General features: G+C 40.0%; 1 protein-coding gene across 1 annotated transcript in view; it reads left to right on the plus strand.

Annotated features, from left to right (window-relative positions):
* The first annotated feature begins 18,919 nt into the window (after nt 1–18,919).
* The window catches only part of LOC106081324 (extracellular serine/threonine protein CG31145), a 295,459-nt gene continuing 288,813 nt past the window's right edge, over nt 18,920–25,565 (plus strand). Inside the window, exon 1 of the mRNA XM_059361506.1 lies at nt 18,920–19,038. Coding sequence (XP_059217489.1) covers nt 18,920–19,038 — 119 coding nt within the window. The remainder of the gene's footprint in view (nt 19,039–25,565) is intronic.

The raw sequence follows: 25,565 nt of genomic DNA on the forward strand, positions 1-25,565 counted from the left end.
CACCCAAACGATGCGGATTTTCCCATCCTCAGAGAAGGCGTTAATCCCCTTCTTACACTGCAAGACTGTTCGTGACCTTACCGTCCTGGTTGTTATTGCCCTTGTGGCAATTTTGCGAATGCAAATTTTGCCCAGGACATTCCACTAGGGAATAGGGGCAAACTTCTCACTTATCAATGAGTGCAGTCCGATTCAAGTTTAAGCTCAATGAAAAACGCCGAGTCCGAACGGCGTGCCGCAGTGCGACACCTCTTTGGAGAGAAGATTTTCACAGCATAGTACCTCACAAATGTTGCCAGCATTAGGAGGGGAAAACCGCCGCTGAAAATTTTTTCTGATGGTATCGCCTGGATTTAAACCCAGGCCTCATAGGCGGGCATGCTAACCACTGCGCTACGGTGGCAAATATGTTCGCACTCGACGTACCGCGTTATCACCACAACAACTTCACGCATTCCGTGATGGCCCGTATATCCGCCTGCAGGACCGTATTATGGTCAGGCAGTCTAAAACAGATCTCAGTCCCTGAGTTCTCAATGTAGGCCCCCAGGCCCACTATGCCCACTAGCTTTCATCCATCCGTGTTACATGGCAATTCTAGGGTTCCGTCAATCCAAAACTGTGCCGATGACAGCAGTGCCTTGCACTCGACTTCAAGGTTCATCTCAGGTATCCGATTGGAAACCTCTTCCCTTCCTTCCAGGATTTCCTCCTATCCTCGCCTCGGTTATACTGGGATGGTATAAGCTGCTCCCATCCTCAATCTATTCTCCCCTCGGATATCTAGAATAGTCTCCATGGCCCTAGTGGGCGTGGTCCTCATCGCACCGCCTATGGCAAGACAACATGTTCTCTGAACCTGTGGTATGGTCCTTATGTTGCACTTTTCCTCCATAGCAGTCCACCAAACTAAAAAATTGCTAATTTTGCCCATGAACATTCCACTAAGGAACAGGGGCAAACTTCTCACATATCAATGAGTGCAGTCCGATTCAAGTTTAAGCTCAATGATAAGGGGCCTCCTTTTTATAACCGAGTCCAAACGGCGTGCCGCAGTGCGACACCTCTTTGGAGAGAAGTTTTACATGGCGTGGTACCTCACAAATGTTGTCAGCATTAGGAGGGGAAAACAACCGCTGAAAATGCCAAATCCCAGGCGTTCAGCGTCATAGGCGGACATGCTAACCTCTGCGCTACGGTGGTCTCCACAACTACTGAGGCGTAAATAAGCATTGGTCTAATCAATGCTTATTTGGTCTCCTGTAGAGCCAGGGGACTATCCTCGGATTCAGGCACCATTTCGAGCCTACGAAACGTCTACATAGTTCCCAACATCTGTAAGCCTTCTCAGTACGCTCCTGAATGTGACACTTCCAATTCAGTTTCCTGTCCAAGATCACACCTAAGATATCGAAATCGTCTTATTGAGGAAAGGTGGTGCGTGTGAGCAGGCATATATCAGTCTTTTCTGAGTTAAAATTGAGACCTCTGGGTCTAGCCCAGTCATAAGCAAGACCCTTTCGGCCCTTCTGCATAGCTCGTTCGGAGGCTTATCTCCTAGAAGTTTTATAACATAGTCTGCGTAGCAGACGGTATCAAATCCCTCCTCAGTCTGCATCCTTCATAGGTCATTTATGTTGGTCTTCCATAGGAGTGGCAATAAAATGGCCCCCTGTGGCGTGCCTTGTGCCTCTCTCTCCCTTATATTTAAGCCTCTGGGGTTACTTTAGTTACTCGATGCAATCTTCTGACAAGCCAATGCACGTGTCTTCTACTTTTACCTGCTTTCGCTTTATTCAATTCGTTATATTTGGGTTTGAGTTATGTTTCTGGTTAATCCTGCTTTGTAAACATTAATTCACACCATACCCTTCGCTAAAGCCCAAATTTCGATTTGTTTCTCATTTTCATAATAAGATCATATTAACATACAAATAAAAACCTAATTCTCATTAACCTTTAATGCCTTGGCAAGAATAGTCTGTCCAAGTTTGTGGGTAAAGCTCTTTGATGCATTGCACAAAAAAAAACACGAGACACTTCCTAATGAATGTTGTAAACCATGGCTCACGTAGACAACATGGTTGCAGTAAATCAGTTACGTCAATATCCGAACACCTTTCATACATTCCATGTTCTCTTCTTTATTATAATTCATACATCAACTTGTCCTATTATGCATCATAGTTCATATATCAACGTCGCAATTAGGACTACATGAGGACAATGGCATCGTGGCCTCTGCCCACACATGGGGATGTTAGAGGAGGACATGGGACATCAACACACACACACACGCATACAAAGAACAGCTATGGCATAGATAATGTGATGACTGCTCCATTGTTTGTATTCTGGCATCTCATACAAAGTGACTCCCTCGACTTTGCTGTTATGCAAACATTGTTTGAGGGGACAGGCGAGCGGCCGAACGGTGGTTTGGTCTTTTGCGGATTGAGTAGTAGAACCATGCTCCAGTGATGGTAAGCATGACATTAATTTCCCTGCACGACATTTTACGTTACGTTTTATTAACTTCGATTCTAATTAAGTTTCGAACAACAAACATTATGTCCATGGGTGAGAGTGTGCGGTGTGTGGGTGTGTAGCGGAGAGAGAGAGAGAGAGAGAGAGTGTGTGTGTGTGGTCTTGCCTACCCTCATGTGAGTACAACGAACAACTGCAAGTAAAATCAACAAAATATGGCAACACATAACACCAATGCCACACAATTCTTCTTACATTCGGGATGGTGCGAGGTTATGGACAATAAGGACCTCAGCATCACATCATAGTTAGTACTCATACATTAACTATGGTACCTGCATACACCTACATTCGCATATATGCCCTAAACAAACAAAGTAAATCACAACACGTAAAAGGGTAAAGCTACAAACATAAACATAAACACATATGTGCTACATACAAGGGAGGTTTTGGCCACATGGGACCCCTGAGAGTAGCATATGGGATATATGGAACTCAAGGGTGATTATAAAATTAACAAGAAATCCTCAAAAATTTGATTGAGTAGAAGTTTTTTTCCGCAAGGCGAATTCTTAAAGCAAAGTTTCCACGAATTTTGATTTATTGAATTAAATTTTCATACATTTTTATACCCACCACCGAAGGATGGGGGTATATTCATTTTGTCATTCCGTTTGCGACACATCGAAATATCCATTTCCGACCCTATAAAGTATATATATTCTTGATCAGCGTAAAACTCTAAGACGATCTAGACATGTCCGTCCGTATGTCTGTTGAAATCACGCTACAGTCTTTAAAAATAGAGATATTGAAATGAAACTTTGCATAGATTATTTTTTTGTCCATAAGCAGGTTTAGATCGAAGATGGGCTATATCGGACTATATCTTGATATAGCCCCCATATAGACCGATCCGCCGATTTGGGGTCTTAGGCCAATAAAAGCCACATTTATTATCCGATTTTGCTGAAATTTGGTACAGTGAGTTGTGTTAGGCCCTACGACATTTTTCGTCAATTTGGCCTAGATCGGTCCAGATTTGTATATAGCTGCCATATAGACCGGTCCTCCGATTTAGGGTCTTAGGCCCATTAAAGCCCCATTTATTATCCGATTTTGCTGAAATTTGGGAGAGTGAGTTGTGTTAGGCCTTTCGACATCCTTCGTTAATTAGGCCTTGATCGGTTCAGATTTGGATATAGCTGCCATATAGGCCGATCCTCCGATTTAGGATCTTAAGCCCATAAAAGCCACATTTATTATCCGATTTTGCTGAAATTTGGGACAGTGAGTTGTGTTAGGCTGTTCGATGTCCTTCGTCAATGTAGCCCAGATCGGTCCAGATTTGGATATAGCTGTCATATAGATCGATCCTCCGATTTAGGGTCTTAGGCCCATAAAAGCCACCTTCATTATCCGATTTTGCAGAAATTTGGAACAGTGAGTTGTGTTAGGCCCTTCGACAGCCTTCCTCAATTCGGTCCAGATTAGGATATAGCGGTCATATAGACCGATCCACCGATTTAGGGTCTCAGGCCCATAAAAGCCATATTTATTATCCGATTTTGCTGAAATTTGGGACAGTGAGTTGTGTTAGGCACCTCGACATCCTTCTTCTATTTGGCCCAGATTTGGATATAGCTGCCATATAGACAGATCCTCCAATTTAGGGTCTTAGGCCCATAAAAGCCACATTTGTTATCCGATTTTGCTGAAATTTGGGACAGTGAGTTGTGTTAGGCACCTCGACATCCTTCTTCTATTTGGCCCAGATCGGTCCAGATTTGGATATAGCTGCCATATAGACAGATCCCCCGATTTAGGGTCTTAGGCCCATAAAAGCCACATTTACTATCCGATTTAGCTGAAATTTGGGAGAGTGAGTTGTGTTAGGCCTTTCGACATCCTTCGTTAATTTGGCCCTGATCGGATCAGATTTGGATATAGCTGCCATATAGACCGATCCTCCGATTTAGGGTCTTAGGCCCATAAAAGCCATATTTATTATCTGATTTTGCTTAAATTTGGGAGAGTGAGTTGTGTTAGGCCCTTCGACATCCTTCTTCAATTTGACTCAGATCGGTTCAGATTTAGATATAGCTCCCATATATATCTTTCATCCGATATGGCTTTTTAAGGCTGTAGATTCCACAATTTTCGTCTGATCTTTTCAAAATTTGACATTGGATACTTTATTTGGGGTCTCCATATGTGTGCAAAATTTCTAAAAAATCGGTCCAGATTTAGATAAAGCTCCAATATATATCTTTCATCCGATATGGCTTTTTAAGGCTGTAGAAGCCACAATTTTCGTCCAATCTATACAGAATTTGACATTGGGTATTTTATTTGAGGTCTACATAGGTGTGCAAAATTTCTAAGAAATCGGTTCAGATTTAGATATAGCTCCCATATATATCTTTCATCCGATATAGATTTTTCAGGCTGTAGAAGCCACAATTTTCGTCCGATCGTTGCAAAATTTGGCATTGGGTGTTTTATTTGAGGTCTGAATAGGTGTGCAAAATTTCTAAGAAATCGGTTCAGATTTAGATATAGCTCCCATATATATCTTTCATCCGATATAGATTTTTCAGGCTGCAGAAGCCACAATTTTCGTGCGATCTTTACAAAATTTGGCATAGGGTTTTTTATTTGACGTGTCCATATGTGTGCAAAATTTCTAAAAAATCGGTCCAGATTTAGATATAGCTCCCATATATATCTTTCATCCGATATGGTGTTTTAAGGCTGTAAATGCCATAATTTTCGTCCAATCAATACAAAATTTGGCATTGGATATTTTAATTGAGTTCTACATATGTGTGCAAAATTTATAAAAAATTGGTCCAGATTTAGATATAGCTTCCATATATATCTTTTATCCGATATGGCTTTTTGAGGCTGTAGATGCCACAATTTTCGTCCGATCTTTACAAAATTTTACATTGGGTATTTTATTTGAGGTAGAATTTGTAAAAAATCGGTCTAGATTTAGATATAGCTCCCATATATATGTAACGCCCGATTTGCACTCCAATGGCCGTAGTAGCTCAAATTTTCAACCGATCTGCACAAAATTTGGCACGGGCTGTTTTGTTACTGATCTTAACATATCTGGAAAATTTCCTGAAAATCAGTTAAGATTTAGACATAGCTCCCATATATATCTTTCATCAGATTTGAACTATTGAGGCTGTAGAAGCCACAATTTTGGTCCGATCTTCACCAAATTTAGTGTGGAGTTGTTTTTTGTGAAATCTCAATGTATGTGCAAAATTTAATAAAAATCGGATCAGATATGGATATAGCTGCCATATATATCTTTCGTCCGATTTGGCTTTTTAAGGATGTAGAAGCCTCAATTTTTGTCCGATCTTTACAAAATGTAGCATGGGTGTTTTATATAACATCCTCATATGTGTGCAAAATTTTATAAAAATCGGTTTAGATACAGTTCCCATATATATCGTTCATCCGATATGGCTTTTAAAGGCTATAGAAGCCACAATTTTTTTCCGATTTTGCATGAGACGTTTAAATTGACGTTCCAATACGTGCGCAAAATTTCATTAAAATCGATACTAATATAGATATAGCCCCAATGTGTATATTTCATCCGATATGGACTTTTAAGACAGTAAAATCAACAAATTTGGTCACATCTCTTCAATATAGGGCGTGAAATGTTCTATTTCATGTCCCAGTATGTGTCATTAAAATTGGCACAGGTTTCGATATAACACGATATGACATTTTAAAGACGTGGAAATCCAAATCTGTTGTCCTATGTTAGGAAAACCTTACAAATAAAAGTCTGACTAGATTTTACAGTTTTAAGTGCTACATACACTAGTGGGGTGTAGGGTATTATATAGTCGGCACCGCCCGACTTTTGCCTTTCCTTACTGGTTCAGTGTAGATTTAGGTAAAAATTAAATTTCGATGATGGAACGAATGATAATGGAATGACCCATATGCCAAAATAAAGCTTAACTCTATTCCTGTTCACCCCCCTTGCTGCCATACACTCAGCCATTGTACAATTATGCAAAACACTATAAATTTCACTTAAAACTATTTTCATCAGCAACAACAGCAAAAAAACCGCCTTGTTCCTGAAATGTTTTATCCATATTGAAAGGCGTCCTTTCTCTTCCTATGTAGGGGAGTTTTCTCTTTAACACCCTGTGTTTTTTTTAATGTTTCTCATTTTAGAGAATGTTTCGTGTTGGTGTTGTATGTCATTAAGCTTTTGTAACTAAAACTTTTCCCCATTTAGTCGTATCAATTATGAAAAATGCCTTTAGAAACAATGTTTTGTACAGCAAAGGATTTAAGAGTTTTTCTTTTGTTTTTACACTATTATTACACTTTCAGGAACTTATTAGTTGTGGGAAAGAGGGAAAAAGGGAGTGAGAAATTAGTTTTTATTAAAAAAAGTTGACAAAAAATTTTAATTCAAAATTTATATTTAAACAATTTTGCAAGATGTTACGAAATATGGAATTATGTCCCCAAGAGCGAAGATTATTAAATTATAGATAACAAGTAAAAAGGAGTTAAGTTCGTCCGAGCCGAATCTTATATACCCTCCACCATAGATCTCATTTGTCGGGATCTTCGCGCGATATCTCTTTTTAGGCCAACAAAGAAAATGGATGAAAATTGTTATGCTATTGGAGCTATATCAAGTTATAGTCCGATTCCGATCATGAATGAGTTGAATGGTCTTCATTGTACAAGCATTGTGTAATACTCCAGTCCATTCGGATAGGAATTGCGCCTTGTAGGGGCTCAAGAAGCAAAATTGGGAGATCGGTTTATATGGGAACGCTATAAGGCTATAGATCGATTCAGACCATATTTGACACGTATGTTGAAGGTCATGGGAAAAGCCGTTGTACAAAATTTCTGCCAAATCCGATGAGGATTACGGCTCAAGATGTAAAGATCCAAGATCGGTTTATATGGCAGCTATATCTGCTTATAGTCCGATTTGAACCATACTTAGCACAGTTGTTAACAGTTATAACCAAACACTTCGTGCAAAATTTCAGCTAAATCGGATGGGAATTGCGCCCACTAACAGCTGAAGAAGTCAAGATCCAATTTCGGTTTATATGGCAGCTATATCAGGTTTTAAACCGATTTGAACCACACCTTAGCACAGTCGCTGGAAGTTATAACAAAACACTTCGTGCACAATCGGTCGAGAATTGCGCCCTATAGAGGCTCAAGAAATCAAGACCCCAGATCGGTTTATATGACAGCTATATCAGGTTATGAACCGATTTCAACTTTGCTTAGCATAGTTGCTGGAAGTTATAACGAAACACCTCATGCAAAATTTCATTCAAATCGGACAAGAATTGCGCCGTCTAGTGGCTAAATAATTCAAGATTCAAGATCGGTTTATATGGCAGCTATATCAGGTTATGGACCGATTAGAACCATACTCAGGACAAATGTTAGAAGTCATATCGCAATACGTCGTCCAAATTTCAGCCAAGTCGGATAGGAATTGCGCCCTCTAGAGGCTCAAGAAATCAAGACCCCAGATCGGTTTATATGGCATCTATATCAGGTTATGAACCGATTTCAACCGTGCTTAGCACAGTTGTTGAAATTTATGACGAAACACCTCATGCAAGATTTCATTCAAATCGGACAAGAATTGCGCCCTCTAGTGGCTAAATAATTCAAGATCGGTTTATATGGCATCTATATCAGGTTATGAACCGATTTTAACCGTGCTTAGCACAGTTGTTGAAAGTTATGACGAAACACCTCATGCAAGACTTCTCAAATCGGACAAGAATTGCGCCCTCTAGTGGCTAAATAATTCAAGATCGGTTTATATGGCAGCTGTATCAAGTTATGGACCGTTTTGAACCATACTTAGGACAAATGTTAGAAGTCATATCGAAATACGTCGTGCAAAATTTCAGCCAAGTGGGATAGGAATTGCGCCCTCTAGAGGCTCTAGAAGTCAAGACCACAGATCGGTTTACATGACAGCTATATCAGGTTATAAACCGATTTCAACCGTTCTTGGCATAGTTGTTGGAAATCGTAAGAAAACACCTCACGTAAGATTTAAGCCAAATCGGATAAGAATTGCGACCTGTAGTGGCTCAAGAAGTCAAGATCCAAGATCGGTTTATACGGCAGCTATATCAAAAAATGGACCGATATGGCCCATTTACAATCCAAACCGACTTACCCTAATAAAAAGTATTTGTGTAAAATTTCATGCGGCTATCTTTACTCCTTCGGAAGTTAGCGTGCTTTCGACTACAGCCGGACGGACGGACATGGCTAGTTCGACTTAAAATGTCATGACTATCAAGAATATATTGTAGATACTTTATGGGGTCTTAACGAATATTTTGAGGAGTTACAAGTCATTGTTCAATTTTGTAGAGCAAAATATTGGTCTTGTGGGTAGTTTTATCCAAATATAGAATTATCCGAACCATATAAGACACGGATGTCGGAAAGCCTAACATAAGTCTCTGTGTCAAATTTCAGCGAAATCGGATTATAAATACGCCTTTTATGGGCCCAAGACCTTAAAACGAGAGATTGGTCTATATGACAGCTATATTCAAATCTGGACCAATCTGGGCCATATTGCAGAAAGATGTCGAAGAGCCTAACATCTGGACCGATCTGGGCTGGGCCAAATTGCAGAAAGATGTCGAGGGGGCTAACACAACTCATTGTCCCAAATTTTAGTCTTTTACCTTTTATGGGCCCAAAAGAGATCGGTCTTTATGGCAACTATATCCAAATCTGGACCGACCTCGGTCAAATTGAAAACGGATGTCGAAAGACCTAACATAACTCACTGTCCCAAATTTCGGCGAAATCGGATATAAAATGCGCCTTTTATGGGCCCAAGAGAGATCGTCATTTGAAAAGATCATTCTTTCTTGCCTAAGACGAGCTTAAATGACCACTAGAATGGGTGGGTAGAGGAGAGATTGTTTTTGTTCAGAATTGAAGAAAAGATATAGGCAGCTATCAGACAATCGGAAATAGATATCACACCATTGGTAGACGCGTCGCCCAACGCGACGTCACAGACCTGACGTTGCAATGACCAATCAGAACTCCTTTTTGGGGGACCAGGGCAATAGACACCCTTTAGACTACAGCACCAGCCCACGTCTTAATCGCGTAGTCATCATGGAAGTTCGCACACATCGTGGAAGCTCGCACACCGATTCCATAGCAATATTTGCGGCAATCAGCGATTTATTCCTGGTCAGCTCGTCTGCCAATTAGTTCCCCAACACATCCTTGGCCTTGGCCCAGCCCGACGCCAGGGCCTTCAGCGCCACCTGAATTTCCACTTACATAGTGACCGCCTGAGCGGGCTGCCACTCCCGCATCAAAATCGTCTCCAATGCCTTCAAGATCGCGAAGACCTCCGCCTGAGAGACGCTGCAGCCGTCCAGAAGCCTTTAAGATTCCCTGATTGCAAGAAATTCTATGAAGACTCATGCTCTAGTGTACCATCCAATTTAGATCCATCTGTGTATACAGAGGTTCCCTGGAAAGGCAAGGTGTTCCCAACCTAGAGATCCCCTTTTATAGGGAAAACGACTTTCAACCCATCAGCAAAGTTGGACTCTTCAGGTATATAATCAGTAGCACCGTATATAGAATGGCGCCACGCGGCATTAGCTTTCCACCGCAGAACTGAAGAATGATCCAAGCATTAGCGAAGCCAGTTCAGCTTTCTGGAGGGAGGGGGCTAAAACCCTTTTGTCGAAACAATATAAATTTAAAATTCATCTATCTCCCAGATGTCTTACTACGCTTATGGGCCCAAGTTACAGGAACACCATATACCTGACTTCATCAGCCTCATGGCTATCTTTGTTGCCACACACCCAACATATAGGTGCAAAAACATAAAATCGAGAATGAGATTCAGCGCCTCTCTTGGGGCGCTTCTCCTTGCCCCAGATATTAGCATTGCCGCGATGTCCTGTGCTTAATATCAGCTTTTGGACCGATTTAGACCATACTGCACTTTTTTCTATATTACACCTAAATATAGCTCAGTGCAAAATTTTGGAGCCCCTTGTCAACATTAACTATTTTTGTCCTACGAATACTCGATGAGGCACCACTGTGCGCCGCCCTATTATTCAGTTAAGATATCATAAATCCCTAAATTTCCTTATTCAATTAATTCTTTCAGTTCGCCTATGACAGAAACTTCTCTACAGTAAAGTAAAAGCAATTTTCATACTAATTTGCGGTTTTTGTTGTAGTTAAACATTTCTTTCTGATCAGCATTTAAAGCAGACAAGCCCCGTGGCCATCGGATAAATCTGCAATGTAAAAAGTTACTTGTTATCCTTTTAATCAAATCCATTCCTCTAGCCACTTAATCATTTCAATTCTTTATGTCTTCCTATGATAAATACATTATTTCTCAGTTAACATTAGGTAGGAACGCAAATTATCGTGATTGGTCTATATATATTAGGTGGGTTTTGGGGGTGGGTTGGTCCCCCTTGGTGCCCTATCCAAAATTTGGATACCAAATTTTGTTTTTAGGTTACTTAAGAGAGCACCCAAAATTTTGCTTAAATCGTGCAACCCATCTCCGATCTGGCGTTTCTGAAAATTTTGGTGAGGGGGAAGATCCTTCCGCCTTTTGACATCAAAAAATTTAGTACCCTATTTTTACCACGGGATTATTATGCATCATCTGTGAAAATGTTAAGAAAATCCATTCAGCCGTTTGTGAGTTTATAAGGAACAGACAAGCAAACACAAATTGATTTATAAACCCTCAAACATAGGAATTTCGTCATTCCGTTTGTAACACCTCTAAGACCCCATAAAGTATATATATTCTTGATCGTCATGATCTAGCCATGTCCGTTCGTCTGTCGATCTAGCCATGTCCGTTCGTCTGTCTGTCTGTCGAAAGCACGCAAATTTTCGAAGCAGCAACGCTAGCCCCTTGAAATTTTGCACAAATACTTCTTATTGTTGCAGGTCGATTGGGATTGTAAATGGGTCAACTCGGTCCATGTTTTGATATAGCAGCCATATAAACCGATCTTGGGTCTTGACTTCTTGAGCTTATATATATAGGCGCAATTCTAATTCAATTTGGCTGAAATTTTGCACTTTGTGTGTTGGTATCACTTCTAATAACTGTGCCATGTATGGTCGAAATCGGTTGATAACCTGACATAGCTGTCATATAAACCGACCTTGGGTCTTGACTTCTAGAGCTTCTAGAGGGCACAATTCTTCTCCTATTTAGCTAAAATTTTGTATGAAGTGTTCTGCTATGATTCCCAACAAATGTCCCAAGTATGATCTAAATCAGTTCATAACCTGATATAGCCGCTATATAAACCGATCTGCGGATTAGACTTCTTGAGCCTCTAGAGGGCACAATTCCTATCCAATTTGGCTGAAATTTTGCATGATATGTTTCGTTATGACTTCCAAGAACTTTGCTGTGCTAGAATTGTTCAAATCGGTCTATAACCTGATATAGCTGCCATATACACCGATCTTGGGTCTCCACTTCTTGAGCTTCTAGGGCGCAATTCTAATCCGATTTGGCTGAAATTTTACACTTTGTGTTTTGATATCACTTCCAATAACTGTGCCATGTATGGTCAAAATCGGTTGATAACCTGACATAGCTGTCATATCAACCGACCTTAGGTCTTGACTTCATGGTTTTCTAGAGGGCACCTGTGTTAAGTATGGTCTAAATCAGTCCACATTCTGATATAGCCGCCTTATAAGCTGATCTCCGGATTAGACTTCTTGGGCTTCTAAAGGGCAAAATTCTTATCCAATATGGTTAAAATTTTGTGTATGTCATTTTGGTACGACTTCCAACAACTTTTCCAAGTATGGTCTTAATCGCTATATAACCTGTTATGACTTCTAACTACTGTTCCAATTATGGTCGAAAGCACATCACTGCGGTAGTATAGTCATACTGAATATGTTGCAAGGTGCTGTGCGAACATAGACAGCAGTTAATCACAAACGTCGTCATCTTCTGCGTCCTCGTTGTTGTTGTAGCAGTGTATTGTACACTGAGGCGGCAGCCCTTGCCGATGAATGAATCCATAGGGTCAGTCCGGTACATACAAGCGGGTGCCATGGGATTGGGTCTGCGTCCTCGTCCTCGGACTATGTTACCCCCCCGATCTCTCCAGCGCTGTAATATACCCAACAGCAGCATCCCAGCCCCAATATTGTCAGGCCAGTGCCGGGAAGTGTATCATTTTCGCAATTGAATTGCAACGGTCTCCGTGGCGAGATCGAGGAGATTGTGAATTTTATGAGTCGGAAGAGCATAGTCGGAAGAGATAGCAGCGATCCAGGAGACAAAGCGGACCAACACCTGCAGTTTGCACAGTTGTTACGGATACAAGTGGCTACATAAGGATCGCTCAAGAATGGAGGTGGGGGATTGGCCTTCGTGATAAACCATTGCGTGCAATATAGACCCATCTCGCTTGTGCCTGGCGCTAGTGACCCCTACATGAATTGCATGGGGATAGCAGTCAGGTCCGGTAATGCCGAGTTAGAGCTATACAACGCGTACATACCGCCGGTTGGTAGCTGTGTCCCAATTAATGGCCAAGCTAACAACCCCGACATAAGTGGGTTACTATCTGGCCATAATCGTCTGGTTCTAGGGGACTTTAATGCGCATCACACTTCATGGCATTTTCCCCTAGTTAACGAGCAGCGGGGCATAGCTTTGGCAGAGCAGATTAAAAGCTTCACTTTTCTCACGGTAAATGAGGATTCCCCCACTAAGATTACGAGGATGTGCAGCAGCTCGCCGGACATTTCCATTGCTTTCTCCGATCTCCTGAGTGACGTATTCTGGCAAACAGTCATCTCTTTGAGGTCAGATCACCTCGCCATAATTCTCACCATCGTCCGACCAACCGACTTCATAATCTCTAAGCGCCGGGCGTTTATCAATCAGAAAAAGGCCAATTGGACTGGCTTCAGAGAGTACAGCAGCTCTCGGTTGTGGTAGTTGCCGAGATGAAATTCCTAGACATCATTAACGCAGCATCCGCTCGCTTAATATCACCCGGTCGAATACCCCAAGTGCGGCCCAATTTCCCTATGCAGACAGTGATACTCGCAGACGAGCGTGATGGGATTCGTTGTACAGACCCCACTAACCCCAGAATCAGCGAGATGAATCTGAAAATAAACAGAGTAGTCAACGAGCATAGGCAGACTTTGTGGCTGGAACACTTGGAGCAATGTAACTTAGGCACCGGTTTAGGCAAGCTATGGTCTACTGTTAAGTCACTCTCGAACCCCGTTAGACGTGATGACAGGACCCCAGACAGTAACCGTGACAGATCCGAAGAGATGCGCCAGGTTGTTCAATCGTCAATTTATTGTGCATGCCGAGAGTAACAGGGCAAGGAGGAGAACCACTCGGCATATTCGTGGTATCCAAGCCGATGGACCTAATGTAGGTGCCATATAAACCGATCTCCCACTTTGACTTTTAAGGCCCCTGGAGGGCGCAATTATTACTCGATTTGCTTGCAATTTTGGAGGTGGTATTTTTCGATGACTGGTGTTTTAATACCTGCCACCGAAGGATGGGGGTATATTCATTTTGTCATTCCGTTTGCAACACATCGAAATATCCATTTCCGAATCACGCTACAGTCTTGTTTGTCCATAAGCAGGTTAAGATCGAAGATGGGCTATATCGGACTATATCTTGATATAGTCCCATAAAAGTCACATTTATTATCCGATTTTGCTGATATATGGTACGGTGAGTTGTGTTAGGCCCTTCGACATCCTTCTTTAATTTGGCCCTGATCGGTCCAGATTTGAATGTAGCTGCCATATAGACCGATCTCTCGATTTAAGTGCTTGCGCCCATAAAAGGCGCATTTATTGTCCGATTTTGCCAAAATTTTGGATAGTGAGTTGTGTTAGGTCCCTTGACATTCTTCTTCAATTTGGCCAAAATCGGTCAAGATTTGGATATAGTTGCCATATAGACCGATCTCTCGGTATAAGGCTATGGGCCCATAAAAGGCGCATTTATTGTCCGATTTTGCCAAAATTTTGGATAGTGAGTTGTGTTAGGTCCCTTGACATTCTTCTTCAATTTGGCCAAAATCGGTCAAGATTTGGATATAGTTGCCATATAGACCGATCTCTCGGTATAAGGCTATGGACCCATAAAAGGCGCATTTATTGTCCGATGTCGCCGAAATTTGGGACAGTGAGTTGTGTTAGACCCTTTGACATTCTTCTTCAATTTTGCCCAAATCGGTTCAGATTTAGATATAGCTGTCATATAGACCGATCTCTCGATTTAATGTATTGGGCCCATAAAAGGCGCATTTATTGTCCGATGTCGGCGAAATTTAGGACAGTGAGTTGTGTTAGGCCCTTCGACATCCTTCTTTAATTTGGCCCAGATCGGTTCAGATTTGGATATAGCTGCCATATAGACCGATCTCTCGACTTAAGGTTTTGGGGACATAAAAGTCGCATTTATTGTCCGATTGCGCCGAAATTTAGGACAGTGGGTTGTGTAAGGCCCTTCGACATTCTTCTTCAACTTGGCCCAAATCGGTCCAGATTTGCATATAGCTGCCATATAGACCGATCTCTCTATTTAAGGTTTTGGGGCCATAAAAGGCGCATTTATTGTCCGATGTCGCCGAAATTTGGGACAGTGAGTTCTGTTAGGCTCTTCGACATTTTCTGTAGCTTGGCCCAAATTTTGATATAGCTGCCATATAGACCGATATCTTCAGGCGATTTCACTGAAATTTTCAAAGAACTTGACAAATTGCGATCCATCGTGGAGGGTATATAAGATTCGGCCCGGCCGAAGTTAGCACGCGTTTACTTGGACAAGATATATTTCAGGAAGTATTATGTCGAATTTTGCTACTCATTTCCCACGAAATTTTTGAATTTGAATTTTAATTGAAAATTTCGTACAAATTAGAGATTTTTCTCTCGAAACACCCCAATATTTCCTTTTATCTAACCCTCTTAAGTGCCTCTGTCAGCGGATATTTGTATTTGTGAGTGTGTGTGTGTGTGTTTTGTTGTTGTTGTTTGTTTGTTTGTTTGCTTAAACTAGTGTGGGACATGTATAAGTGCGTAAAGTTCAGCTAAAAAGGGTTTAAATCACTCTCATGTCAACATTAACTTGTTACTCGTTTACTCTGTCCAAATCCTGTGAAGGCTAGTCCTTTTCCTTTTTCTAGTTGTTAGTTTTTTTAGACAATGTTAGTTTTTGTGTGCTTTTGTGTTAACAATTTAATGTTCTATGTTTTGGCCAACAGTTGACTGGCTCCATGTCGTGTTAGCCAAAGATTATATGGGGGAGTGATATTTGTGTCCATAGTTGCAGGCAACGGATATGGCTATTCATAGGGGATGCGTATGTGTGTGTGAGTGTGTGTGTGTGGGTTTTGCTTGTTTGGCTTGCCCATAAGCTTTGGGTGTGTTTATGTTGGAGGTGTTGTCCTTAGTATATGCCCCACTATGATGTCGTTCTAGTTGTGTGGCCGTGGCTGCCGCCTGTTTAAGAGTTTCTTTGATATGGGCAAAAGTTTTAATTTGCTTTCAGGAAGTTTGTGGTTTTTCTGCGTAATCCTTAAAGCTTTGTTTAAAAATTTGTCCAAGTATGTGAGTGTGAGTGTGAGTTGGTGTCTACTTTAAGCAATCCCTGATGATACGCTGGTCTATCATCAGCAAAGCAGACATATACAACCGCATGCAGCCACAACCTAAACCCCGCATAACCTCACGCTTTCACACACACACACACACACACATACACACGCTGATTTATTTTCCAACTTCTGCATGGATGATTTAAGAGACAAAGGAAATGATTAGCTTCGTTTATCTTACATGATTTGTTCTTGTTTTTTTTCCTTTGGCATAAATTAAAGTTTGATTGGAAATTTAGTCCTTAAATTCTTTCCATCTTTGTTTCCTGCTTCTCTGGGAAGGGTATTTAAGTCAATGCTCTGATCTTTTGACTTTTTTATGATAAAAGGAAACTCAGGGCAATTTTGATTTTCAACTTTTGTTTGATTTTAAGTCTTCCCTCCCAGTAATAGGAATATTGATGTCGTTACTTAAAAATGGTAACAATTCTCTTTGTAAGGCTTAAAAAATTTGATGACAAAGGAGTGGGTAGTAGTTAAAAAAAAAAACTTCAAAAGGCTTAAATACACTGACAAAAATGAGAAACTAAGAATTCCTGATAGCCTTTAGAGTAACTAAAACCTATTATGGGTGGGGTTAAGCACATCTCATACACTGACAAAAATGAGAAACTAGGAATTCATGATAGGCTTAGGAGTAACTAAAACCCATTCCGGTTAGGTTTAAGCACTCTCATGGGCCTTGTTTTTTTCACAAATATTTTTTATTGAATTCCTTAAAGTCTCCTTCTGTAATTTCTATTAAATTTTCTTTGTGTCTTAGATTTCCATTAAATAACTGTTCTTCCTATTGTTAAATAAATAAAACAAAAGAGCACAGCACATTACAAAAAAATATTGGTTACTGTCACATTTCCGACGCTTTTTTTTTTGCCCCCAGAGAGGTAATAACAAAATCTACACAAACTCTGAGGCCATGTTGTAATGTGTTGTGTGGGTGATTGTGGTGCCTTTTTTCTCCTGTCCATGCTGTTTTGTAAGTCGTAAAGCATTTTGCCAACTAGCCATTGTCGTTTTATTTTGTGTTGATATTTTCCATTTTTTTTTCGAGAGAGAGAATTCTCTTGCTCTGACCCTAAACATTCAGTCTTGAATATTCATCAAAAAAAGAAACAAAACAAAGCAAAGCAAAAAATCAGAGGAGTAACAAAAAAAAAAATAAAAAAGCAAAAAAACAATGGACAACCGGAAAAAACAGTTTTATTTTGCAGCATTTCAAATTTTTCTACTTTCCATATCTGATGTTGGGACTTGCTTTGTTGTTGTTGTTGTTATTATTGCCTTGCCTGTATATCACAATGTCCTGGACAATACAATAAATACAATCTCTCCTAACTAGCCTAGTGGGTCGAAGTGTCTGTCAAATACAATGGCCGCATCTACATTTTAAAATGTGTGTCTTTGTTTGTATATGGGGTCTATTCGTATTGCTCTAAGTGTAGGTGGGTGTGCATGTGTGTTTTGTCTTTCTTTGTGTTCATGTTAGTGATTTGGTCTTTGTGTATGTTTGCGATGCTTTCGCTTATGGTCATGTTGGGGACAAACATTCATGTGCGATAGGTTTTTATATTAAAAACAGCCATTGGTCAGTGAAATAGAACAATTTAAAAAGCAAATTTGAGTAAGTTTGGTTAGATTGAATAGAGAGTGCGGATATTAATCTGCCTCCAGCAACTGTGGACATACCCCTAAACCAGTAATCTTGTGCTTGCAATCTGTGTTAATAATAGACACCTTAACTGTTCCACACCCCAAATTGAATCATATGTGGTATGGCAACGTCTCACCATCATCCCCACATGTCTCACCATCATCCCCACATGTCCTACACATACTCTCACTTGCCTCTCCATTTCTGCACAAATGTGTCTCGTTTTGACACCGAAAGCTATTGGGTTGCCCAAAAAGTAATTGCGGATTTTTCATATAGTCGGGGTTGACAAATTTTTTCATAGCTTGTGACTCTGTAATTGCATTCTTTCTTCTGTCAGTTATCAGCTGTTACTTTTAGCTTGCTTTAGAAAAAAAGTGTAAAAAAAGTATATTTGATTAAAGTTCATTCATTTTATTAAAAATGCATTTACTTTCTTTTAAAAAATCCGCAATTACTTTTTGGGCAACCCAATATACTGACCTCCTTCCTACTTTCTTTCAGTAATAGCCCCGTCTTCTTACGAACCGGGTTTTTTCATAGGATTTTCGTCGTCCTACCGACAGTTTCGCTAGTCTCTTTTGTTACGCCACGCCCTTAGCTCTGCGTCGACCCGAAAGGGTTTCGTTTTAACCAAATTTATTGACAGCAGTCCTTTGGCCTTCACAGCCAAATCCCCCTTACAGTGGGGTTCGTGCCATCTTCAGAAAAGGCTTAGGTCTTTTTCTTATACAAGACTGTTCACCCTTCTGGTTGTTATTGCCCTAATGGCCACTATAATGTCCGTAAAGATGTTCACACTCGACGTCCTCGCATTAACTTCACACCCTTTGCATTAACAAAATTCAAAAGAGTTTAGCTGCCTGTATTTGCCCCATTTTCATTTAGAGGCAAAACAATTTAAAAAAGTCATGGTTCAAAGAGTGTTTGGAGGACCACAGTGAAATAATCTTTGGAATAATTCTATAACATATGAACGGATAAAAATATCTACGCTAAACTTGACATAGTGAATATGGAGATAGTTTCCAATAAGGATGCTAAATTTGGAGACCTTATTGGTCTCATATCAAAAGATATGATTTTTGCAACGAAAAAACTCAAACCACCAAACTGTGCGTCGCGTTCACCAAAGTACTGAGGCGTAAGTAAGAATTGGTCTTATCACACTCCTGTAGAGCCAGTTCACTATCATCGGATTCAGACCCCATTACAAGCCTGCTGCCCATCTATATAGTGCCCAACATCTGTCAGCCTTCTCGATACGCTCCTGAATGTGACACTTCCATTTCAGTTTCTTGTCCAAGATCACTCCTAAGAATTTGATCTTGTCAGATGTCGAAATCATTCTGTTGAGGAAACGTGGAGCGTCAGTTTGTTCCACCTTCGTCTTCCTTCTGGGTTAACATTGAGACTCCTAGGTCAAGCCCAGTCGTATGCCATCTCCAAGACACTTTCGGCCCTTCTGCATGGCTAGTTCGGAATCTTACCCATCAGAAGTATTATTGGGTTGCCCAAAAAGTAATTGCGGATTTTTTAAAAGAAAGTAAATGCATTTTTGATAAAACTTAGAATGAACTTTAATCAAATATACTTTTTTTACACTTTTTTCTAAAGCAAGCTAAAAGTAACAGCTGATAACTGACAGAAGAAAGAATGCAATTACAGAGTCACAAGCTGTGAAAAATTTGTCAACGCCGACTATATGAAAAATCCGCAATTACTTTTTGGGCAACCCAATATGATAGAGAATATAAACAGGGGTGAATCGATTTCACAGATGTTGCCAAACGGCGCAAATAAGATACTCCACATTTTGATATCTGAAGAGGAGGCGAACCCTCCACCATTTTGAGATTTTGCACAATGACGTCAACTGTAATCTTCAACCTAGTATGGTCATAATAGCTCTATAAACTGATTAAGCTCCTATACAAACCGATTTCCCGATTTTATTTCTTAAGCTTCTAGAGGGCGCTATTTTGATCGGATTTGAAAAGTATTGTTTGTTTGAGCTATATATTGCCATAATTGGTAAATAAGTCCTAGTAGCCCTGAATGTGGATGTCCAATTCATGCTCTACTCCCAAATATGTAAGTGAAAATATTTCCCAGTTGGCCACAGTGGGCCATTATCTCTGCAAAATGGGGCATCATGTATATAAATGACCAAAATTTGCCAAAAATGGCCAATATCTTGGTTTCTTTAATACTTAGGGCTCCAAATTAAATAGATTCGGAAATAACGTGGTACATATTATATTTCCTGTAAACGGTTTCAGTCCACTATTTCCCAGTTGGCCACAGTGGGCCATTATCCTGGTAAAATGGGGCGTCATATATAAAAATGAGCAAATTTTGCCAAAAATGGACAATATCTTGGTTTCTTTAATACTTAGGGCTCTAAATTAAATAGATTCGGAAAGAGCGTGGTCCATATTATATTTCCTGTAAACGGTTTCAGCCCACTATTTTCCAGTTGACCACAGTGTGACTATTTTTTCTTTTGAGTGATGAATTAAATTTGACACCCATATTTCTTTTACGACTTGTATTTTATTTTGATTTTTATAACAATTTAATTTTTCGTCATATTTATGTTTGAATTTCTTTTTTTTTATATTAGAATTTTTCCATATTTGCATTTGGTTGTTATTACTTTTGTATTAGGATTTTCTGTATTAGGATTTTTTGTATTAGGATTTTCTATATTATCATTTTAAATTTCACATATAGGTGGCGCTCTATCGTGAATTTTTATATTATAATATATTTTCACATACATCTCCCAAATACCTTTCATTTGCGCCCCATATTGCCATGGTTGGTAAATTTGTCCGCTTTGTTGGTATTTTGGGAGTGGTGTGGCAACCCTGACACATGGCCCTAAAGATATCTGATTCGTTTTCTTCTCTCAATTACCTTTCATTTGAGTCCCATATTGTAATGATTGGTCCATACTTCCCGTTTGAAGGCTTTTGGGTTGGGGCGGTTCCCCCTTAGGCCCCACCCCAAATTTATGTACTAAAGTCTTGGTTTTTAGGATATTATAAGCGCACAAATAAAATTGCGCTAAAATTCCTTACTCATCTCCAAGATCTGGCGTTTTTGGAAATTAAAGTAAGTCCGTCCCTCATTCAGTTGTCAAATAATGAAGTACCCCGTTTTTACCATGGGACCATTCTGGACAATTTGCGAAAATTGAAAGAAAGTCGGTTCTGCGGTTTTTGAGTTTGTACGGAAAAAACAAACAAACACAAATTGCTATATGTTCTTGACCGTGGTTCAAATCTAAGATCAAGAAATCATTTTCGTCCGTCTGTCTATTGGAATAACGCTACAGTCTGTAAGAAATGAAATATTTAACTGATTAATTTATTGCATACAACCAGCTTAAGTTAGAAAGTAGGTTATATCGGACTATATCTTGATAAAGCCACCATATACATCGATTGACGATTTTAAGGCGTATACCCATGAAAGGCGCATTTATTACCCGATCTCGCCGGAATTTAAAACTGTGGGTTTACATTACAGCCTCAGATATCCGAATGAAGTAAGGTCCATATCGGATCATATTAAGGTATAGGTGTCATATAGATCGATCTGTTGATTTGGGGTCTTAGGCCCATACAAACCGAAATATTTCGCTGAAATTTCAAATAGTGAGATGCACTAGGCAAATAATGAACCAAATAAGGTTCATATCGCATAATATTTAGATATAGCTGTCATATAGCCCGATCTCCCGATTTGTCGTCTTTAGCCTATAAAGTCCGAATTTATTTCTTGATTTTGCAGAAATTTGCGACATAATGGGACGCTCGTCATATATACCGATATATATTCCGTATTGGACCATATTTAGATACTAGCCGAATCGGGCCCGCTCCGCTGCTCTTAGGGTGGAGACACTTCGCCCTGAATGCGGATATCGAATTCGTGTCATTGTAGCCTATGACGCTGAACGCGTTCGAATCCTGGCGAGAATATCGGCCAAAACGGTGTTTATCCCCACTTAATGTTGACGACATTTGTGAGGTACAATGCCATGCATGGTCATTTGAAAAATTTTCTCCAAAGTGGTGTCGCACTGAGGGACGCCGTTAAGACTCGGCTATAAAAAAGAGGTCCCTTATCATTGAGTTTAAACTTGAATCGGAAAGCACTCTTTGATGTGTGAGAATTTACCCCTTCTCGGTACCTGGTGGTTATGTTCTTCCTTAGGGTAATATTCTCATTAGGGGAGGGATGGCACTTTAGACATTTCGACAAGAATATGGATATCACATTCGTGCTTCCAAATCCCTTTAATTTGAATCCCATATTGCCATGGCCGGTAAATATGAATCGTTTGGAGGGTGTTTTGGGGCTGGGGCGGCCACCGGCACTTTACACTGAAAATAGGAATCAAATTCGATCTTTATTCCCAACGGAAATAAAGATCAGTTTAGAGGGTGCTTTAGGACGTACCCCAAAACCCTTGGCTCCAAAATTGGATATCAAATTCGTTTTCTACTCTCAAATACCTTTCATTTGAGTCCAATATTGTCATAATGGGTCAAATAACCCATTTCTCGCGCCACCAAGACTTGAACGCAAATTTTTATGTCATATTCGTATTCTACACCCTAATGCCTTTCATTCGAGTCCCATATAGCCATGGTCGGCTAATATGCCTATTTGGGGGTGGGCGACCTCCCATTACTTGGACCTAATGTTTTATGCCATATTTGCAATCTACTGCCTAATACTTTTCATTTGAGTCCCATATTGACATGAACTTAGGATATATTTGTTTAACGGAGTTTTGGGGTTGGGGGGCCCGCTGGGTACTTAGACCCAAATTTTAATAGCATATTCGTTTTCTGGTATCCAATACCTTTCATTTGATACCCTTCTTATGCCCATCGGACCATTTTCGGATATGGGTGTCGTTTTTGGGGTAAGGGGGAGGGTCCGCCTCCACCCGAAAAAAAATCTAAAGCCTATGTTTCCTTCCAGACAAACGTACACAATCTAGGAAAAATTTTAGAAAATCGGTTCAGCCAAGTATCATATAGTCATAATGGGTTTTAATGACGTTTTTGAGGGGTGGCGTGACCCTCTATACTTCGATCTGATTTTGAATGCCAAACTCGATATCTACTCCCGAATACCTTTCATTTGAGCCTCATATTGAAATGAATGTCCAACATGTCTATTTGGGGGAGTTTTGGGTTATGGGCGGCCCGATGCGTACTTAGACTCAAATTCTAATACCATATTTGTATTCTACTCTCCAATAACTTTAATTTGATACCTGTATTGTCCCGATCGGTCCACTTTTGATTTTGGGTTGTATGAGGGGGAGAGTCCGTCCCCCTTCTGATAACGAAAAATTATATAGCCTACGTTTCTTTCGAGACTTACCTGCACAGTATTCTACTCTCCAATACCTTTAATTTGATACCTGCATTGTCCCGATCGGTCCACTTTGGATTTTGGGTTGTGTGAGGGGGAGAGTCCGTCCCCCTTCCGATAACGAAAAATTATATAGCCTACATTTCTTTCGAGACTTACCTGCACAATATGCGAACATTTCGAGAAAATCGGTTCTACCGTTTTTCAGTCTATACAGAAAAAGATCCATTTATCCGTAATTGGCTAATGTGCCCATGTTGGCCGTTTTTGTGGGGTTGGGGTGACCCCCTATACTTCGACAAGTATTTGTATGCTCGATTCGTTATATACTTCCGCATAATTTTCATTTGATACCCATATTGCCCTCGTCGGTCCACTTTTGATTTTGGGTGGTGTTTTTGGGGCAACGGTGGAGGGTCCGACCCCTTCCGTTATGAATGAAATTATAAAGCCTTTTCCTACTTCCTGACCATATTCGTAATCTACTCCCGAATACATTTCATTTGAGGCCCATATTGTCGTGATCGTCTATTTTAAGGGGTTTGGGGGCTGGGGCGGCCCCCAGGTACTTGGGCCCAACTTTTATTATGAAATTCGTACTCTACTCTTGAATACCTTTCAATTGAACCCCATATTGTCCTGATCGGTCAACTTTTATTTTTGGGTAGTACTTTTTTTTGGGGTGGGGGAGGGTTGGCCCCCCTCTTAATATCAAAAAATTATATACAAAATATGTGAAAATTTCAAGGTAATCGCTTCAGCCGTTTTTGAGTCTATACGGAACAAACAAACACAAACACAAATTCATTTTTATATATTGATAGATAGGTGCCTTTTAGACCGATCGCCCGATCTCCCGATTTACGGTATTGGGCCCAGTCGCATTTTTATCCCGACTTAGCTCACCTACAAACTTAGCCTGTCTAAAAGAGCATAGCCTTATCAATACTCCCTCACATTGTAGTCAATGCACAATGGGATTTAAAGTCTCGAAAAGCGGCCAAAATCAGGATTGTTGGAAATCGTAGAGGTTGAAACAACAAAGGTCCAGTTCATAATTTGTAAAATATTCCATTTCAATAAAAATTTCGAAATTTTAAAATTTTGTTTTTTTTTTTTTTTTTTTGGTTTTATTACACAAGGCCCTTGCCCGTTGTCCCGTTATTGTGTTTAGTTGTATTTGTGCTTTTTTTTTGCCTTTATGCTGGCTATGAGTATATCCGGAAGATCTATGTTTAAAACTGTGATATATCACATAATGGTTTGTTAGGGACATGTGTCAACCTAGACTATTGTTGTTTCTGGATATGAGTGTCTACATGTGTATGAGTTGCTTTCTCCTATTTTTGCCATATATGTGTGCATTTTTCTTCATTTTTTTAGTTTCAGTGTCCATTTGTTTATTTCATATCCCCCTTCCAGTGCCACAAATCAAAAAAAAGACTAAAATATATTTTCACCTCTCCTCTTTGTATGGAAGAGCTTTATGCTCTTATGCCAGATTTTGGATATTGAAAAATGAAAAAAAAAATGGAACACACATTGCTGCTGGCTCTATTATTCTTGGTTATTTTTGGGTAGAGATTTTTAGCTCTCGCCCCCTCCCCCCCCCCCCTCTCAATTTAAACGTTCCTTTAGCCGATCATATTGATTTTGGATTGGTTAAACTGTCAACATTGTTTTCATACAGGTCTACTAAAACCCCCCCTCTTTTGTCACAATCAAAGGACAACGCTTCGGCTGCCTTGTGCCAGAGTGTGGCAAAGTGACATTTCGAGTGGCTATGTCTGGCTGTAGGTATTTATTGGCTGGGTATGGGTAAAAATATTGATTGATGGGCCTATATGTGTTGGTAGTTTGTTAAGCCTTTAAGGGATAACAAAATAAGAAGTAAAGTGGAACATTGTTGATTTTGATTTGGGATGGTTTTTTTATGTGCTCAGTGTTACAGAAAAGAGGTTTTTCAATTTGGTTAAGGCAGTTGTTGAATTATGTATTTATAAGAGAATTGATGATTTATCATGCATTTATTAATGTGTTATTATATGAAATTAAAAATAGACTGTAGGAGTTGTACATCAGAAAGTTATGTTGACAAAAATTATGGCAAACAAGTAGGGTTGCCCAAAAAGTAATTGCGGATTTTTCATATAGTCGGCGTTGACAAATTTTTTCACAGCTTGTGACTCTGTAATTGCATTGTTTCTTCTGTCAGTTATCAGCTGTTACTTTTAGCTTGCTTTAGAAAAAAAAGTGTA

The sequence above is a fragment of the Stomoxys calcitrans genome, chromosome 2 (assembly GCF_963082655.1).
Source record: "Stomoxys calcitrans chromosome 2, idStoCalc2.1, whole genome shotgun sequence".
NCBI lineage: Eukaryota > Metazoa > Arthropoda > Insecta > Diptera > Muscidae > Stomoxys > Stomoxys calcitrans.